Below are 17,890 nucleotides of genomic sequence, written 5' to 3'. Positions count from 1 at the left end.
TCAATAAATGTCACAAAAATACCTAAAGAATAATTTAATGGAAACAGAAGCACTTAGACTTCATTAACTCTTCCACCAAATGTACTATTCAAAGTATAGGTTATGCAAAAACAATTTCATTTTATGATGTAAACTCTTATCAAGCAGCTTGTTGAAAAACACAATTATAGAAAATGAAGGTCAACTGTCATTTAATTCAAGACACATACTTATTTGATATTTTAAATATCATAGTACCATAAAAGTGTTACTAAAATATCCCTATTGTGCATATTTTTATTAGAATTTTGTAAAGGAAGAAAGTGTGCCATAAAGTATTCTTCATCAGGAAATAATTAAAACTGCCCAATATATCAGAAAAGTTAGCAACTGACTCATTTTTAACAAGACCTAAAAAACCCATAATGAGGTGATGGGATGGTTTTCTTCTAGAAATATATCAATGCGTAATTAAATAGTTATGTTTACCTTCTGTTTGTTGAATGGGGTCTTGCATAATTTTCTGGTAACATTCAAATTGAGCCGTCATAATTTTATTTCTAGTAACACGCAACTCATTTTGTTGATCATGGCTCTCTTCTGATTCTGCTATGACAAGAATCTAACAGATTAAAAAAATAAAATTTCAGAATTGTGAAAATGTCTACAATGAGCAATCTGTCACAGTGGAAAACAGTAAGTGCAGAGCTCGGTCAACTGGCTTTGGGGGAAATCCCTAATTGGTAGTATTTGCCAGTTTCCACAGTAAACATCTCCCTCATCATGTCCTACTTCAAGCAATGTAAAGAATGTTGCCATAGTCTTGGCTCTCTAAAGCAGCAGAGGCTGGCTTCAGGACTGGTATGTAATGCACACAGAGCTGTATGCAAAATTGGCCACTGTTTTTTCACCTGTTCTGTGAATGTAGGCAAGATATTCAACCCCCTAAGCCTCTGCTATCTTATTGTAAAATGGGGTAAAAGGATATCAAGATAAGAAAGCAGAGTATCTGGCACAAGATAATGTTCAAAATTATTGCCATTTTTATAATCATATTTTGATAAAATAATAACAAACTCATTTGTGACATTGGTAAATAGAGTACCATATTTGGACCATAAGACGCACCTAGGTTTTAGAGGAGGAAAATAAGAAAAAAAATTGAAGCAAAAAATGTGGTAAAATATTTAATAACATAAATAATATAATATTTCACCAATCTAAATGTAAACAAAACAGCAGCATTAACAACCATTATTCCTCCCAAATTTGTGGAGGATAGTGAATCTCATAGTCTGAAAAATACGGTATTTATTGTACACATATCAATAAAGTTTTTAGATCAGGTATGTGCTGTGTTTATGTTCTTCCAATGTAGTATCACTATATCAAGCTTCACTTCCATTTTAAGTTGAATTTAGTAAATTCTAAACAGTAATACCCTCGTGTGTGGCACCACTCAAGTTTACCATCAACAGACCCCCATTAACATTAACTCTTTCATTCTGTGATTAGTTTTAATCTCTTAATAAACATTTATGCAGCCACTCTGCTGCAAAAGTATAAGTGGAAATCTACAACATCAAAAAAATTAATACTTTTTTCCTGTTTTCAGTAAATTTATAGAATTGCATAAGATCGATATCATTTTTATTGTTAAAAACTCAGATCTGCACACTGTCTGAGAAATGGTCACAGTTCCTTAAATCACAGTAATCGGAGTGGTAATCTGTTACAGAATTACCTGCCAGGAAGCCAGTGTTGGCATGTGCAGCTCATTGGCATGCTCAGTGCAGGGTGTGAGCTGAAGAAACAGGAGTCCTGTTTCTTGAATTCTAGTCTATTTACCTATGATAACATCTAAGAAGTGCAGAATTTGGACTGCTCCTAGATTAAAGAATGTTTTCAAATACAAATGCTAACAGGAATGTGACCTTGCTTTTTACCAGTTTAGGTTTTCTATATTTTTCTTGAGTTTCTTTGTTTGAATCTTTGTGAAGTTTGCTTGGAAACACCACAGGAAAATTATTTGCTGGCACAGAGTTAGATGAGATTATGTCTCTCAGCTTCTCATACATATAATGAGATAAGAGTATGGTCATGGTTTTAACCTGAGACACTCTAGGCCATGAATGGGGTGGGGAAATAAAACTTTACACTGGCTTTTCTTTCTTTCTCAAAGATTCTATTAGAAGTAGGGACAGCACTTTGCAAGAAAAATTCTAATTAATGCTGTTGCAGTTTTAATGTGAGACAGAAAAATACAAACAATATTTCTGCAAATAAACATAAAATTAAATGTGTAAGGTACATGATGCCTCCAATATTGCAATTGCTTCTTAGTCATCCCTGGTCTGATCTCCACCTCCAGCCCCACAATCCCTGCAAAGACATGCAGGTGCACTTAAGTGCACGTGCTCATGTACATACCTGCCCCACACTGAGCATCAGTGCCTGCCAGAAAATGGACACAATACGTATTTGAATGAATGGATGAGGAAATTAATTTAAAATATAATGAGTGCATGATTCTGAATTCCTTTTTAATTAATCTAAGTCAATCAGTTGGCAGAATGGGAGAAAAACCAACAGGTTAGGACCTGCTTTTTTAATAGTTCTAACTCACAATCAACAGATCTTGTTGAAAACATTTTATCTACTATGTACAACAGCACTAAGAGCAGTTCTATTTTTTTCAAACTGATAATTATTGGGTTGGCAGAAAGTTTGTTTTTTTCTGCAAGACAGCTCTAGTAGCGCTTAGTTGTCTTTAACTTCATTCGAGACAATTTTGTTAGCTTGTCTTGTGACAGCTTCATGTCAGCGTGCATTTAAAAAACTTATCAAAATTGGTGATTTTTTGTGTAGCTGTTTTAATATTGAAGATGGAAGAAAATACACAACATTTTTGGCATATTATGCTTTATAATGTCAAGAAAGGTAAAAACACAACTGAAATGCAAAAAAAAGATTTGTGCTGTGTATGGAGAAGGTGCTGTGACTGATCGAACCTGTCAAAAGTGATTGTGCTAGAGATTTCTAGCTGGATGATGCTCCACAGTCAGGTAGACCAGTTGAAGTTGATAGTGATCAAATGGTGACATTGAGAACAATCAACATTATACCATGCCAAAGATAGTGATATACTCAAAATATCCACATCAATTAAGTTATTGGTGAAAATGAAAAATGTATCTTTTATTTTACAGAACAAACCTAAACAGACTTTTGGCCAACCCAATACTTTCCTCTAGTGTTTTGCACATTTTATTCATTTACTTTTCTTATTTTGACATTCTTCAATCAACTATGCCACCATCCTATAATATCTGCTATGGGGCAAAATACCTTCAGTATACACTGAAGGAAAATACATTATTGCTGTGAAATAAAAATCTACTTGATTTATGCATCAAATAACTGCACATCATTTTTTTGTCATTCACCTTTATCAACTATAGATCTATTGAAAGTTAAAACAGAAATGATGATAGATAGGGAGATATACCAGAAAAAAATTATGCTTACCATAAAAAAAGACAGAAGAAATAGAGAATACAGCATACATCTTTTCTCCATCATTATTAATGCCAAAATAAAATGTTATATAATACAAATCAAACTGCAATAGAAAATGAAAAGATTTAATTCACAAATGTTTACATAATAAATGGTGTTCTCAATAGAAAATTTCTTTAAAATGACACAATACTTTTGCTTTAAGGATTTGACTGTCTTATGTATTATAATTTAAAAGCATTATAAACTAAAATACTAAACAACTTAATTAAATACATTTTAATTTAACTTAATTCATATTACAAACAGGAAAGTTTCTTGCATTTATATTTTTAGTAGTTAGAACACATCTTGTTTTCTTTTTCTTTACCAAAATTAGTACAAAGTAATTGAAGTGTCAAAACAAATGGTTTTACAAGACATAAAAGTACCAATTTTGATAGTCTTTTTACTATAAGACTTACCTTTATTTTCTATAAATATTAATTTAGCTCTTAATTTTCTGAGTCTTCAATAATTTAAGGGGAAATTGTTCTTTGGCTAATTTCTTGAGAATCAATATTCATATTTTATTGACATGGCCTTGTAATTTAATAGAAACTATTCTTCACTGAACGATTCAATTTTTTTAACAAGGCAATAAAAAAAATCCCTGAGCCACCTACATTATTACATTTTGTTTACAGAAGATGGGCAATACTAAATAAAAGTGTTTCTGTTAAATATTAAATATTTCTAATGGTAGATATAATTCTGATAAATAAAAAGCTGCCTCTAAAACATCATCCCTTCACTTCTTAATTTTAAGAAACAACATTTCTGAGGTGATGTGTATAATACTTACTCCCTACAAGGCGCATAAGCAACTTCCTGTGATAGTTTTTTATGAGCTATAAATTACCCTGTTAGAGCCATAAGACATAACATTTATTTAACTGTAAAAATGTGTTTCAAAGGAGATAAGTGAGCTATGGACCTTGTCACACTTTTTCCAATAGGGCAAATGTTAGAATAAAGATTACAGAAACCTTATCTGTATATTTTGTTTCTTGCTTTTATTATCACATGCAATGACAGCTCACCATCAACTAGCACATAGAATCTATGCCATTGCTTGCCCCCACCAGTGACTCACCTGGAAGCACCTTGTCTTTTTAATTGTCGCAATCTCCCAAAGACTGTTTTCTCTTCTATCTGCTACACCAGGTTTTTATTATTAGTTGATTTTAAGAAAACTATAACCAAAAATAGAAAAATTGTGTTAATTTTAGATATTAAATATCATGCATGTTGTAACAGAAGGAGAAAATGAATCAAATTTTTACAATTCACTAATTAATGAGTTGATATTTTAGTTTTTATTACATTTTACCATGAGAAAATCTAATTTTCCAATTCTTACATGCACAACTGTCTCCAGACTCAAATCACATTTTCTCTTGGATCATATTAAATATTGTCTTCAAGAACTTCTTAAATCCTGGGGTCATGACCTGAAATATTGATTGATATAATAATTAATATCATTTTAATGAGCCAAAAGTCTCTCCATGATAAATTGAAATAAAAACATTAAAATGATATTTTTATTAAGTTATTCTAATTATTAGTCTCTTTTGCTTACATTATACTTGAGTTTTGTCAGATGTATTTGTTGTTTTCCATTAGATAAACATCACTTTGCATTTATCTAGGATACCTGGGACACTGAAAAATCTAACTTAATATTTTACCTATGTAAATTTCAAAAAACTATAGTATGATAAAAAGATTGTAAAATTAAACTATAGTTTAATCTTCCTTTGAATAACTTCCTTTGTCTAATCATTTATTGGAATGTGGTGTTATTAATCTTAGTTACCTGTATCTACTTTCCTTGCTGGTATGGTTTCTCAAAGCCAGAAACCATATCTGATTGATTTTTGTACTCTTTGTGACTGGCAGTTAATTTACATTTGCTGCATAAATGAATGAAGAAATGAACCAATAAGAAGTATTTTAAGTCCTGGCTGGTGTAGCTCAGTGGATTGAGTGCAGGCTGCGAACCAAAGTGTCGCAGGTTCAATTCCCAGTCAGGGTACATGCCTGGGTTGCAGGCCATGACCCCCAGCAACCGGACATTGATGTTTTTCTCTCTCTTTCTCCCTCCCTTCTCTCTCTAAAAATAAATAAATAAAAAATCTTTAAAAAAGTATTTTAAGATCTTAAACTTACAATCAAGAGCAATAATATACTATCTTTTTTTGTTAGAAGGCTTTACATAGTGTTTGAATCTCTACTGACAATAAAAATTGGGGGAAATTTCTTATATCAGCATGTTTATTTTATTACAAAATAAAATCCTGAAACTAATCAGATTTTGAATTCTGTGGTTGTTTGGATATTGAACAAACTGTAGTTTACTATACTGACTTTGAAAGTCATAAAGGTTAAGCCAAATTTAAAATAGTATCTCAAGTTTTTTATTGAATATACATAATACAGAAATATACAAATAAAAATATGAAAAACTAGTATTCTACTTAGAAATCAGGTAGGTATTTATGAAACAATGCTTTGATGATTTACACATTAGTAAATATTAAATTACCTTTAATATATACATGTGCTCAAAAATCAAACCAGAAAGTACATCAAAAACATGTTTGGATTTTCCCAGACCCAATATATTTGAAAAATATTTCATCCAACACTAACAGTTATTTTTGTTGCTTATCTAGTAAGCATAAAGGTCAGAGTTCCAAAAAGTATCTTAGTGAAATATCTCTGAGTGTTGACTACATCATTCTGGCACCAATATTTTAAGAGGACTTTATTCAACTCATAAAACATTTATCAGTGCAAATAATGTCACTTTTATAGCTTTCTTTCTTCACCTCATTTCCTAGCAATCTGGAAAGTGGGCCCCTAGGAACAAGAGTGAATGTTGCACTGTGTAAACTTGTAGCACTCCTAACCCAGGGGCAGGTCTATGGTCCCTGGGTTTATTAAGGACACAGTAGCAAATTTAGGTGGCTGTCTTTCAAACACACAGTGAACCCCTGTACTCTCTGTGAGGTCTGGCAATGTTCATTGTATGTTGTGAACCAATTCATTTGAGTCATTTGCTCTACAAAGGACCAAATGTCCCTGCCAACAGACACTGTGATCAGTGGCAGTTATACAGGAGTCACCCCTTTCTGGAAGAGTTCTGTAGATCAGTAATGGAAGGATTATGACATTGCAGATACATCTAACGGTCAAATTAATTTGAGTCTCTTACTGGTAGATGTAATGGCATGATTGCTATCAGGAGGTGTATGTTTACTTGTATGGAGATATATGTTTAATTGTATTCCTCATTTTAGCTCATTGGTTCTTTGTGTACTGCCTTTCACATGTTCACCCAGCAAGTGGTCTTTTCTTCTGTATTTAGCTTATTCCAAATTTATCTTTACTGAAATACATCTGATAGTAAGAAACCAAAGTTGTTAAGCAGATCATTGTACATCTCTTTCAGATTTATTAAATTCTTTACTGACAACTGAGTTGCATGTTGCCTTGTGAAATATAGTAGTCTTACTTAATTTTGAGGAGAGATCAAGTATTTAATAGAGGAGGTCAAGTTGAATGACTAAATCTGCCAATGAAATTTTCAAGTATGCTTAGGTTTGTTGAGTAAGAAAAGAACTTCCTCAACACTGAGAATGCTCCATTTTAACTCTTAAGTAGATTTGGAATCACAATGGTACTATTAGTAGTTTACTGGCATTTTCTCTTTCTAATTGCTAGTAGCCTCATGGCTCCCATAAGTACTACTAATATTTTATTTTCACCACTCAAAATTAAACAAACTGGAAAATTTGGTTCTACTATTAGAAACAAAGTAATTTTTTCACTGCACACATGGAATAAAAATAGCTTATTTCTAAATAGACTTTGTGGTGCTTGCCCAAAGAATCACCAACATAAAATAAAAATGATTTATTTCATCAGAGAAAAAATTTTGAGAAATAAAGCATGTCCTAAAATCTCAGATAACTTCCTAGTCACTCAGGGCTTTAATTTTCACAGACCTACATGTTCAAAGAGACAAAATTTAACCAGTCTTCTTGGCTTACTTCAATGTAAAACCATGTCTTATTTTACATAAAAATTATAAATAAATGTGACAGTCAATACTGATTTATCAGAATACAAATATGTAAACCCTATAAATGCATCCTGGTGCCTTGCAAACATGCTTCTTCTTTCCACAAATTTTCATTGTTCCTATGTATACTTTCCATTAATTTACTTTCTTTTATAATAATTCTTATTTTTAGTTGCATTGTCTAACCCTAATTCTAAAAGTGCAACTTTCATCTTCCATTACTCAATTTCCAAGATATCTTAGATTATTCTGGCCCTAAGCTACATTATTTTCTCTATGTATTTATCCAGTCACTATAAAATTGGCTAACAGAAGCATTTCTCATATCTATCTAATTTGCTATTAAGTATCCTGAACATTTGTGTGAATAAAGTGAGGCTATTTCTATCTAGTACATGCCTTCATTCATGGTCTATTATAAAAGCCACATTTCTTCTGAATCTAAACAAGGAATAAGAACTCTTCTCCACTCCAATACTCCACCCCTGTATGGCAAATGGAAATGCCTCTGTCATTCTCCACAATGTAGAACAGATTGCACCACTGTGAAAAATGCAAAGTGAATTATCCTGATTTCCTTGTATTCTCTCCTCACTGCTTAAATGTTTTGGCAAAGTGTAAGTCTTTGTACTAAAATTATCCTTGCAAAGTACTATCTTTACTTCCAATAGAATCTTTGAGAAAGAAACACCAAGGTAAATTTTCATTTCCCACTTCCATCATGGCCTAGAATGGCCCTAACAGTTTCAGTACATGAAGTAGTAACAAAAAAAATATTAAAAGGCTTCCCTTTCTTAAGGATCTGTTACTGATATAAGAAAGTCAAACTATACACCCTTTTTAGTAATATCATTTGGGGCTTGCATTATTTTTAGGCTATTGAAAAAAGAGGTACACAATCACTGATATGGCATAAGGTATTCCTCAAAGTGTGGGTTCATGGCTTACTTCCATCCCATCAGAATCACCTCCAGAACTCCCTGAACATGTCTAGGCCTCACCACCAAACCTTTGAATAAAACTCCTTGGGATACCTGGGAAATTTCCAATTTCAGTTAACAGCCGAGGAAATTGTTGGCCTGCTACCTTCTGGGAAATACAATATAAAAACATCATCTTCAGTGGGCCATGCTAAAACTTGGCCATAGTTATATTCCTCTGTCTCTAAGTATTGGCCAGAAATTTTAAAAAAAGAACTATCAAGTACAATACAAGCAAAATATTCTATAATGTTTCCAAGCACAACTAATGTCTTAGAACTACCAGAGCAACTTAGTCAACTATCTATTTAACAGTGTATCATGTAATGTGATTGAGTGAACACAGTAAGAATTGGACATGCATCATATCCGTCTAATGACTTATAATCCCAGCAGAGTAGGGGCATACAGAGGGTATACAGAAAGGGTGGTTTAAGGATATTACTTACAGAATGAACTTAATGAAGTTGAAGAAAGATCATTGCCTGGATTCTGCTCTGAGAAATTTAGATTTAGTTCATCTTGACGGGGGCCCAGTGATAAGATATGAGATAAAGGTGGCCCTCAAGCTAATAGTCAGCAAGGAAATGGGGATTTCAGATATACAACCACAAAGAACTGAATTTGGCCAGCAGTCTCAATGAGTCTGGATGGGGCTTCCCTCCCAGACTTCTAGAAGAGAACACAGCTCTGCTGACACCTTGATTTGGGCTTCATGAGATTTGAAAACTAGACAAGCTCATAGGGCTTCTGATCTATAGAGCTATGAGATAGTAAATATGGGTTGTTTTAAGCTACTAAATGTGGGTGATTTGTTACAGCCGTAATATAAAACTAATAAAATCCTTACCTGATCAAAAATTACATTTTCAGCAATTTTGAGAAAGAAGAACAAAATAGGAGGGGTCACAATACCTGATAACAAAACTATATTACAAGGCCACTGTAATCAAAACAGCCATGTACTGGCATACGAACAGACACATAGACCAATGAAACAGAATAGAGAGCCCAGAAATAAACCCATGTCAATATGGTCAATTAATATTTGACAAAGGGGGCAGGAACATAAAATGGAGTAAAAATGGCCTCTTCAACAAATGGTGTTGGGAGATCTGGACAAATACATGCAAAAAAAGGGAACTTGACCACCAACATACACCATACACAAAAATAAACACAAGATAGATAAAAGACTTAAATATAAATTGTGACATCATAAAAGTCCTAGAGGAGAACATAGGCAGGGAAATGTCATATATCCCATGCTGCGATATTTTCACTGATATATCCCCTGGGGTAAGAGATGTAAAGGAAAGAATAAACAAATGGGAGAACATCAAGTAAAAAGGTTCTGCACAACTAAAGAAACATCAACAAAATGAAAAAGGAACCAACCCCATGGGGAAATATAATTGCCAAGGATAATTTGGACAAAAGTTTGATCTCCAAAACATATAAAGAACTCACATGACTCCATACCAGGAAGACAAACAAAACCAATTAAAAAATAGGCAAAGGGCCTGAACAGACAATTCTCCAAGAAGGACATACAGAGGGTTTAGAGACATATGAAAGGATTCTCAGCATCACTAGCTATTATAGAGATGCAGATTAAAACCACAATGAGATACCACTTCACACCAGTCAGAATGGCCATCATGAACAAATCAACAAACAACAAGTGCTAGCGAGGTTGTAGAGAAAAGGGAACCCGAGTGCACTGTTGATGGGAATGCAGACTGGTGCAGCCACTGTGGAAAACAGTATGGAATTTCCTCAAAAAACTAAAAATGGAACTTCCTTTTGATCTAGCAATTCCACTGCTGTGGTTACACCCTATAAATTCTGAATCACCAATTCAAAAGAACCTATGCACCCCAATGTTCACAGCAGTACAATTTACAATAGCCAAGTGCTGAAAATAGCCTAAGTGCCCATCAGTAAATGAATGGATCAAAAAACTGTGGTACCTTTACACAATGGAATACTACACAGCAGAAAGAAAGAAGGAACTCCTATTACCTTTTGCAAAAGCATGGATGGAACTGGAGAGTATTATACTAAGTGAAATAAACCAGGTGGTAAAAGACAAATACCATGTGATCTCATGTATAATTGGAACCCAATCAACAAAACAAACAAACAAGCAAACAGAAACAGAGGCACATAAAGAACAAACTGACAGTGGCCAAAAAGGAGAGATGAGATGGATAACAGAGGAAAGAAGGGGAAGGGGCAAACCAAAGAACATGAATAGAAGACTCATGGTAGACATAAGAAATTCTTATTTCATAATGGACCAAGGAAGCCCAGCATACATATTTTAGTGACTTGGCTAAGGTCACACAGATGCTTAAAACTCAGACTCTCTGAACCTAAATCTGGGATGCTTTTCCCTATATCACATTGACTCAGAAAATTGAGACATTTATTCAGATAATTAAATTTTAAAAAGTAGAAAATAGATTTCTATTTTTCTTATTTACTTATTTTGCCTAAACATCCAATTTTTGCATTATATTTTACCTTTATTCATCAAACACATTTATATTTTTCTTCTATTAATTCATGCTCTCAGTAATGTGCTATTTATATATATGATATATATATATTTTACATTAATGTTTTGACAATTTAAATTTGCTATTCTGATAATGCATCAAACTAAAAACCACATGAACTGTCTTAGTTTCAAGCACTTCAAAATGCACTTTATATTAAGAAATACTTCTAGAAATTCAATTAGTCCCCTTATCCTATTTACTGAGCATCTACTTCCATCTAGTTATATAGGGATATAGAAGAGACTAAATGTTAAAGTTTCTACCCTCAGTGAAAATATTTCTCAAGTTGGAGAGCAGTAGCATTATGCTGAGTTTAGGGACTTCTGTGCATTATTTTAAATGCAGTCCATAGGAATCATTCACGATCTTACCAATCTTTAAGAGGAAGTTAGTCCTGAGCCTCAGGTATCAAAGTTCATTCAATGAGCTTGAAAAAAATACATACCTTCCCAGGTATCTCATTTGTAAAACAAGGGTAGGATAAGCTATATTTAAGTCTTGAATAAAGGTTCAAAATTTTATGTAAAGAAAAAAATGGTGAGTATATATAAACAGTTTTGTTCGAAGTACCCCAAGTCCACAATATCCTTGAAACCAAGTAATTCCCGACACTATTTTTTTCTGGCTCAGAAAGGCTTTCCCAAGGTCACTTACTGCACTTGAATCTAAGACAGTGACAAGCAGACCATTTGGCTATATGATTTTGGTTTTGTTACATTCAGGATTATAACAAATTCAGGAATTCAAGAAAATTGCATCTTGGCCAAAAAAAATTATATCTTAATTCTACCTCTTTCCATACTGCCTCTTCTCAGAGCTATTCTCACTTATGAAAGGGCATTTGGGGAATGTGCAGTTCTCTATTCTCTACTGCTGAAAAGTGAAATTGGAAAAGCAAATATACTTCTTCATAAGCCTCCTTGGCGGGCTTCTCAGAATGGAAACTGATCAGTTCATATAAACCAAGCTAAACTTACTGACATCACCACTGGGGTAACCCTAATGCTCCTGGGACTGGAAACTAACAATTTTCAAATTTTGGCTATATTGGCTTTTTATCTCTTTTGCATGTAACAGAAAATGAGCTAGGTAAAAATTTAAAAATAGTAGTGCCAGAAATTATAGGATATGTTAAGAAATGATTCAACAATGCATAAACTCAACAAAGTAATCAATAAAATAGTCAGGAAAATTATTAAATTTCAGTCATCAAAACCCCATGAATGACCTTTTACATAAAAGTACCTCTAATGAACAAAATGAACTAGTAAGCCAAATAGAGACAGACTCATAGGGAAAGAGCAGGCTGACAACTGTTGGAGGGAAGGTGGTACTGGGTGGGGACAGTGGAGGGATTGAAAAAAAAGAAGAAATAAAGAGAAAAACTGATGGACATGGGTAACTGCATGCTGATTGCTGGGGTGGGGTGGAGGAGGTGGAGAGGGTGCAGGAGAGATAAATGGCAACAGATGCACACTTGACTTGTGTGGTGAGCACACAACAAAGTACAGGTGACATCCTGCAGAATTGTTCACCTGAAACCTGAAAAATTTTGTTAACCAGTGTCACCCCAATAAATTCAATAAAAAGGGAAATAAAGGATACATTTAATAGTTAATTTTAAAAAGTCAACTTAAAGCTATGATAAAAATTTCCACAAAGTTTTTGTTTTTTGAAGACACCTGAGTTTAATTATAACTATTAATTCTACATGTAAGAAACCATAATTATAAATATTGTAGCATTGATTAATGATACAGTTTTCCCTTTTCCAAACAGATATTGAAATAAATAAAGTAACATCCAACTGAAATTTAATAATTAGTATAATAGAGGGACAATGTGTGATACAAATTGCAAGAAGAAGCAGTATTTGCACTGGTTATAAATATGAGTTAGACTTCCTGATTTTTAAAACTAACTCAGCATCACACTTGCAAGTTAAACCACCTCTGCAAAAATAGTTTTTTCAATGGCAAAATAGTCTATAAAGCAGAAGGCTAAATGAAATAATGTGCATAAACTTTTAGACATCAGTAAATGTTAGATATTATTATTACCATATCACATTAAAATAATTAGATATATAAGAAAGTTATGCATGTTTTAAGCTATTTGCCACAATTTCAATAGCACTGTAAGTGAAATTAATCTTTGTTTTAAGGTGCTGGTCATACTCTTCTTGAGTTTTTTATCTTCTGCAGAAATAATATGATTTTTTATTGTCATTTAAGTCAGTTATGAGAATATCAGGCAAAACAAGTGACAGTAAGTATCAATCAAGTTAGTATAATTGCATATTTCTTAGTACTAGTTTATATAAACTGAAGCTCTAGCACACTGTTTGAATACATTATAACTAAACAGCCACATCTTAAAGACTATAGTATACTAATCCAATTAAAATCAAGATATTAACCTTCCTAATTTGACTTTAATTTTATTTACTTATTTTTTATTTTATTTTTTTAGAGACAATGAGTCTGGAAGGTAATGACTTTTACATCCTTTTGACAAATTTGACTTTAATTTTAGGTTGACTTTGATAACTTTTATTAACAATGAATTGGGACATACACACACACACACACACACACACACATTCTCTCTCTCTCTCTCTCTCTCTCTCTCTCTCTCTCTCTTCTTACTTGTTTGTCTAATGGGCATTGGTTGAATAGTTAAATAACTATTAAAGAAGGATAATATTATAATTAAATTTGGAACTCGATTTTACACTCTAGTATACTTTGGAAATAATTTTACCATTGTGGACATAATTAGCCATTTTCCAGTAATTTTGATCACTCTCTTTATATTTGAGAGAGGCAAGTGGCCAAATCTCAGTCCTATTAGTAAAATGTGGGAGGGTGCCTGAGAGAAAAATGCTTTGTGCTTGATGGAACATTCTCCCTCCAGGAGATTTAAAATGGAAAAAGATTGCTTGCTCGACGAACATAGAAACAAAATACATCTTTCCAGCTCTTTGCTGGAAGAGCTTTACATCTATTTCCCTTCCTCAAAGTCAGGAGTCAAATTCTATGTGAGAACATGCTTTCTTTCACAGACAGTAAAATCAGAAAATATATAATTCTTCTGAAATTTTAAGTAATGTAGTAGTCCATCATCAAAATTAGGGTATTTTTGTTATTTAGAGCTTTCAATCTTTCTGAACAAATTTTTGTACAGCACCTACTAGCAAGCCTCAGCATGTGGGATGCTCGGGAACTCTGTTGATACTGGGGATTCAGCACACCTTATCTCTTCTCACAAAATAAACCTCTTCCCAGCAGAAAATCTATTCCCTCTGGTTCAAGTGTGACTGCTCTTCTGATCACTGAGGTAGGAAGTGATTGAAATCTGGTCAGACTAGCACAATCCTCTCATTTGGATTGGCTTAGGCATGGAAAACTAGTCCAAGTCATGCCACCAGAATACTTTATGTGACATTACTGTTAGTGTTATCAGGGAAGATGATCTCTTTCTGCAAAGCAAGTAGGGCATGATTACTGGGCCATCTCCATGTATCTTTTCTACCATATAAAGAAACCTATTTTTTTAAAAAATAAAGCTAAGCAGAGGCACTCAGCTTATATAGCCAGGGATTGGTAGAGAATCCTATGACATTATTAGAGTCCTTGAATCTGGCCACACCTAAAACAAATCAGCTAATATAATAGACTTCCTCATCAGTGTAACCATTAAGTTATATTTTATGCCTGAACAGGACTGATGTGGAGTGTTGTCTCTTGCAACCAAAATGTTTATAACTAAAATTGTGAAATGCCAGTATAGTTGGAAGATTACTAAGGTTCCATATTTCATTCTGCCTAGCTTATAGAGTTTGAATATTCTTAGGTTAGTCATTTTGCCAGGTCTCAGTGCCCTGACCTATAAAAGGATGACTTCGAGCTTCCTTCAATTTTGTAATCTAAATATCTACATATTATTTTATTTTTCACCAAAATAGGGCATCATTATTTGTTCTCTAATCATATCCCAAGCCTAGCCAACAGGAGTTCAAAAATTAATTTTTCTCCCAAGAAGTTTATGGAATGATTGTTTTTTCTCAATTGGAAATAGATTTATTAATATATGACCTCAAATAATCAATCCACAACTATTATGTACTATGGCAAGATATTTATAGTCAGCTCAAAACATAAATGCAACTCTTAGATGAAAACATATGAATAAATTTTTATGATTTTGGTTAGCAGTGTTTTATTTAGATATGATTCCAAAAGCACAAGTGACAAAAATAGATTAAATAGAACTACATCAGAATTAGAAACTTTTGTGTAAATAAATGATACCATGAAGAAAATAAAGAGGCAACTCAGAGGATGGGAGAATATATTTGCAAACTACATACTGGAAAAAGAACTTGTATTTAATATATATAAAAAGTTATATATATGTAACATACAAATCTTTGTGTGTGTATAGATAGATAGATAAACATAAACTTTTACTACTAGGTAATAAAAAGACAAACAACCCAATTAAAATTGGTCAAAGGATCTATATAGACATTTCTCTAAAGAAGATATACAGATGACCAATAAGCACATGAAAAAAATCTTTAACATCATCAGTCACAGGGAAATGCAATTCAAAACTATGGTCAGATAGCACTTCATACCTGGTAGGATAGTTACAATAAAAAAGATAGACAATAATAAGAATAGAAAAGGCTGTGGTGAAATTATAGCACTTATATCTTGATGGTGAGAATCTAAAATAGTATATCTGCTTGGAAAATAGATGAACAGTTCTTCAAAATGTTAAACATAGTGTTAGTATATGGCCCAGCAATTTCATTTCTAGGTATATACCCAAGAGAAATAGAAACATATAGCCAAACAAACACTTATACATGACTATTAATAGCAGCATTATTTTTATTTTTATTTATTTATTTTTTACTTTTTTAATTTTTAAATTGTTGTTCAATTACAGTTGTTCCAATTTTTGCCCCATTACTCTCCCCTGTCCTATGCACACTATACCTTCCACATTACATCCTCCCTCACTGTTGTCTTTGTCTATGGATCCTTTATACATGTTCCATGATAACCTTTCCCTTTCTTTCCCCTGTTACCTCCCCTCCCCTCCCCTCCCCTCTGTTTACCGTTAGTTTGTTTATTATTTCAATGTTTCTGGCTATATTTTGATTGTTTGTTTGTTTTGTTGATTAGGCTGCACTTAAAAGTGAGATCAGATAGTATTCGTCTTTCACTGTCTAGCTTATTTCACTTAGCATAATGCTGTCCAGTTCCATCTATGATGTTGTGAAGGGTAGGAGCTCTTTCTTTCTTTCTGCTACATAGTATTCCATTGTGTAAATATACCGCTGGTTTCTACCACTTGGCTATTATAAATAACACTGTTATGAACATTGGGGTGCATAGGTTCTTTTGAATTAGTGATTTGGGATTTTTAGGGTTATAGTCCCAGCAGTGAAATTGCTGAATCAAAAGGCAGCTACATCTTTAGTGTTTTGAGAAAATTCCATGCTGTTTTCCACAGTGGCTGCACCAGTCCCCATTCCCACCAACAGTGTACTAGGGTTCCCTTTTCTCCACAACCTCTCCAGCACTTGTTGTTTGTTTATTTGTTAATGATGGCCATTCTGACCAGTGTGAAGTGGTATTTCATTGTGGTTTTAATTTGTATCTCTCTAATGGCTAGTGATGCTAAGCATACTTTCATATGTTCCCACAGGAGTGGGAACAACTTAAATGCCCCTCAACTGACAAATGGATAAACAAAATGTAGTATATCTACACAAGGGAGTATTATTTGTCAATTAAAAGAAAGGAGTACTATTACATGCTACAACACAAATAAATCTTATAAACATTATTTTAAGTAAAAGAAGCCAGTCACAAAAGGCACATGTTTTATGATCCCATTTATTAAGTGTTCAGAAAAAAATCTTTAGAGACAGAGACCATATGAGTAGTTGCTTAGGGCTGAGGAATATTCCTAATGGGTACAGCGATTCTTTTTAGGGTGATAAAATGTTCTAAAATAAGGTTGTAATGATACTTGCACAACCCTGTGATCATACTAAAACCATTGAATTCTACACTGTAAATTGATGGACTATATGGTATGTGGCTTATATTTTGATAAAGCTGTTTTCCTGAAGGTAATGCCAAAAAAGTGTATGTGTATCTAAGGGAAGGTTTCTGCTGAGACGAACATCTAGTTTTCTCTTTCTCCTTTGTCAACAGGCAAATAATGGTCACATTGTAAAACAAAACAGAGTGACTAAAAACCTACGTAGCTTAATAAACACCCCACAGATGTGAACTCTGAATTGTTCCTCTACTTGATGCATTATCTCATATTCCATAACAACAAAGAAGTAGCTATTTTACGTGCTTGAGACTTTTGATTTGTAAGAAAAAGAACATTTCCATTAATAATTGATTTCAGAACTTAGTTTTTAATTAATACTAAAATATTTCCTTTGAGAAATAAATTTTAGTTTATAAAAATTAATATTATATATAGTTGAGGCAAAAGGTATAGTGGTATAGAAAATTTCCCTTAGGATTAAATAGAATCTCTTTGCTCCTACCAGTGATTTCTTCTTTTCCTCCTTTTTTTTTTTTTTACATTTCTACAGTCTTTAATTTCACTTTTTTATAGAAGTGGAAAATTGACAATTATATACAAAAAGTAGACATTTTTATCCCATATGT

General features: G+C 33.1%; 1 protein-coding gene across 7 annotated transcripts in view; it reads right to left on the bottom strand.

The window, feature by feature from the left end:
* Positions 1-17,890, bottom strand: part of CALCRL (calcitonin receptor like receptor) — a 90,044-nt gene that overhangs the window by 32,510 nt on the left and 39,644 nt on the right. For 2 of the 7 annotated variants that reach the window (XM_036023200.1, XM_036023204.1), the window contains 4 exons: positions 4,901-4,991; positions 4,634-4,695; positions 3,508-3,601; positions 469-601 (listed from right to left, as the gene is read on the bottom strand). In XM_036023200.1, coding sequence (XP_035879093.1) covers positions 469-601; positions 3,508-3,561 — 187 coding nt within the window. In that variant the 5' untranslated portion in view covers positions 3,562-3,601; positions 4,634-4,695; positions 4,901-4,991. Of the gene's footprint in view, positions 1-468; positions 602-3,507; positions 3,602-4,633; positions 4,701-4,900; positions 4,992-17,890 lie in introns of all 7 variants that reach the window. The other 5 variants (XM_036023202.1, XM_036023205.1, XM_036023203.1 and 2 more) reach the window with 3 other exon arrangements.

The sequence above is a fragment of the Phyllostomus discolor genome, chromosome 4 (assembly GCF_004126475.2).
Source record: "Phyllostomus discolor isolate MPI-MPIP mPhyDis1 chromosome 4, mPhyDis1.pri.v3, whole genome shotgun sequence".
Taxonomy (NCBI): domain Eukaryota; kingdom Metazoa; phylum Chordata; class Mammalia; order Chiroptera; family Phyllostomidae; genus Phyllostomus; species Phyllostomus discolor.
Note: the sequence above shows the minus strand (reverse complement) of the source record. Positions and strands in the feature narration are given on the sequence as shown.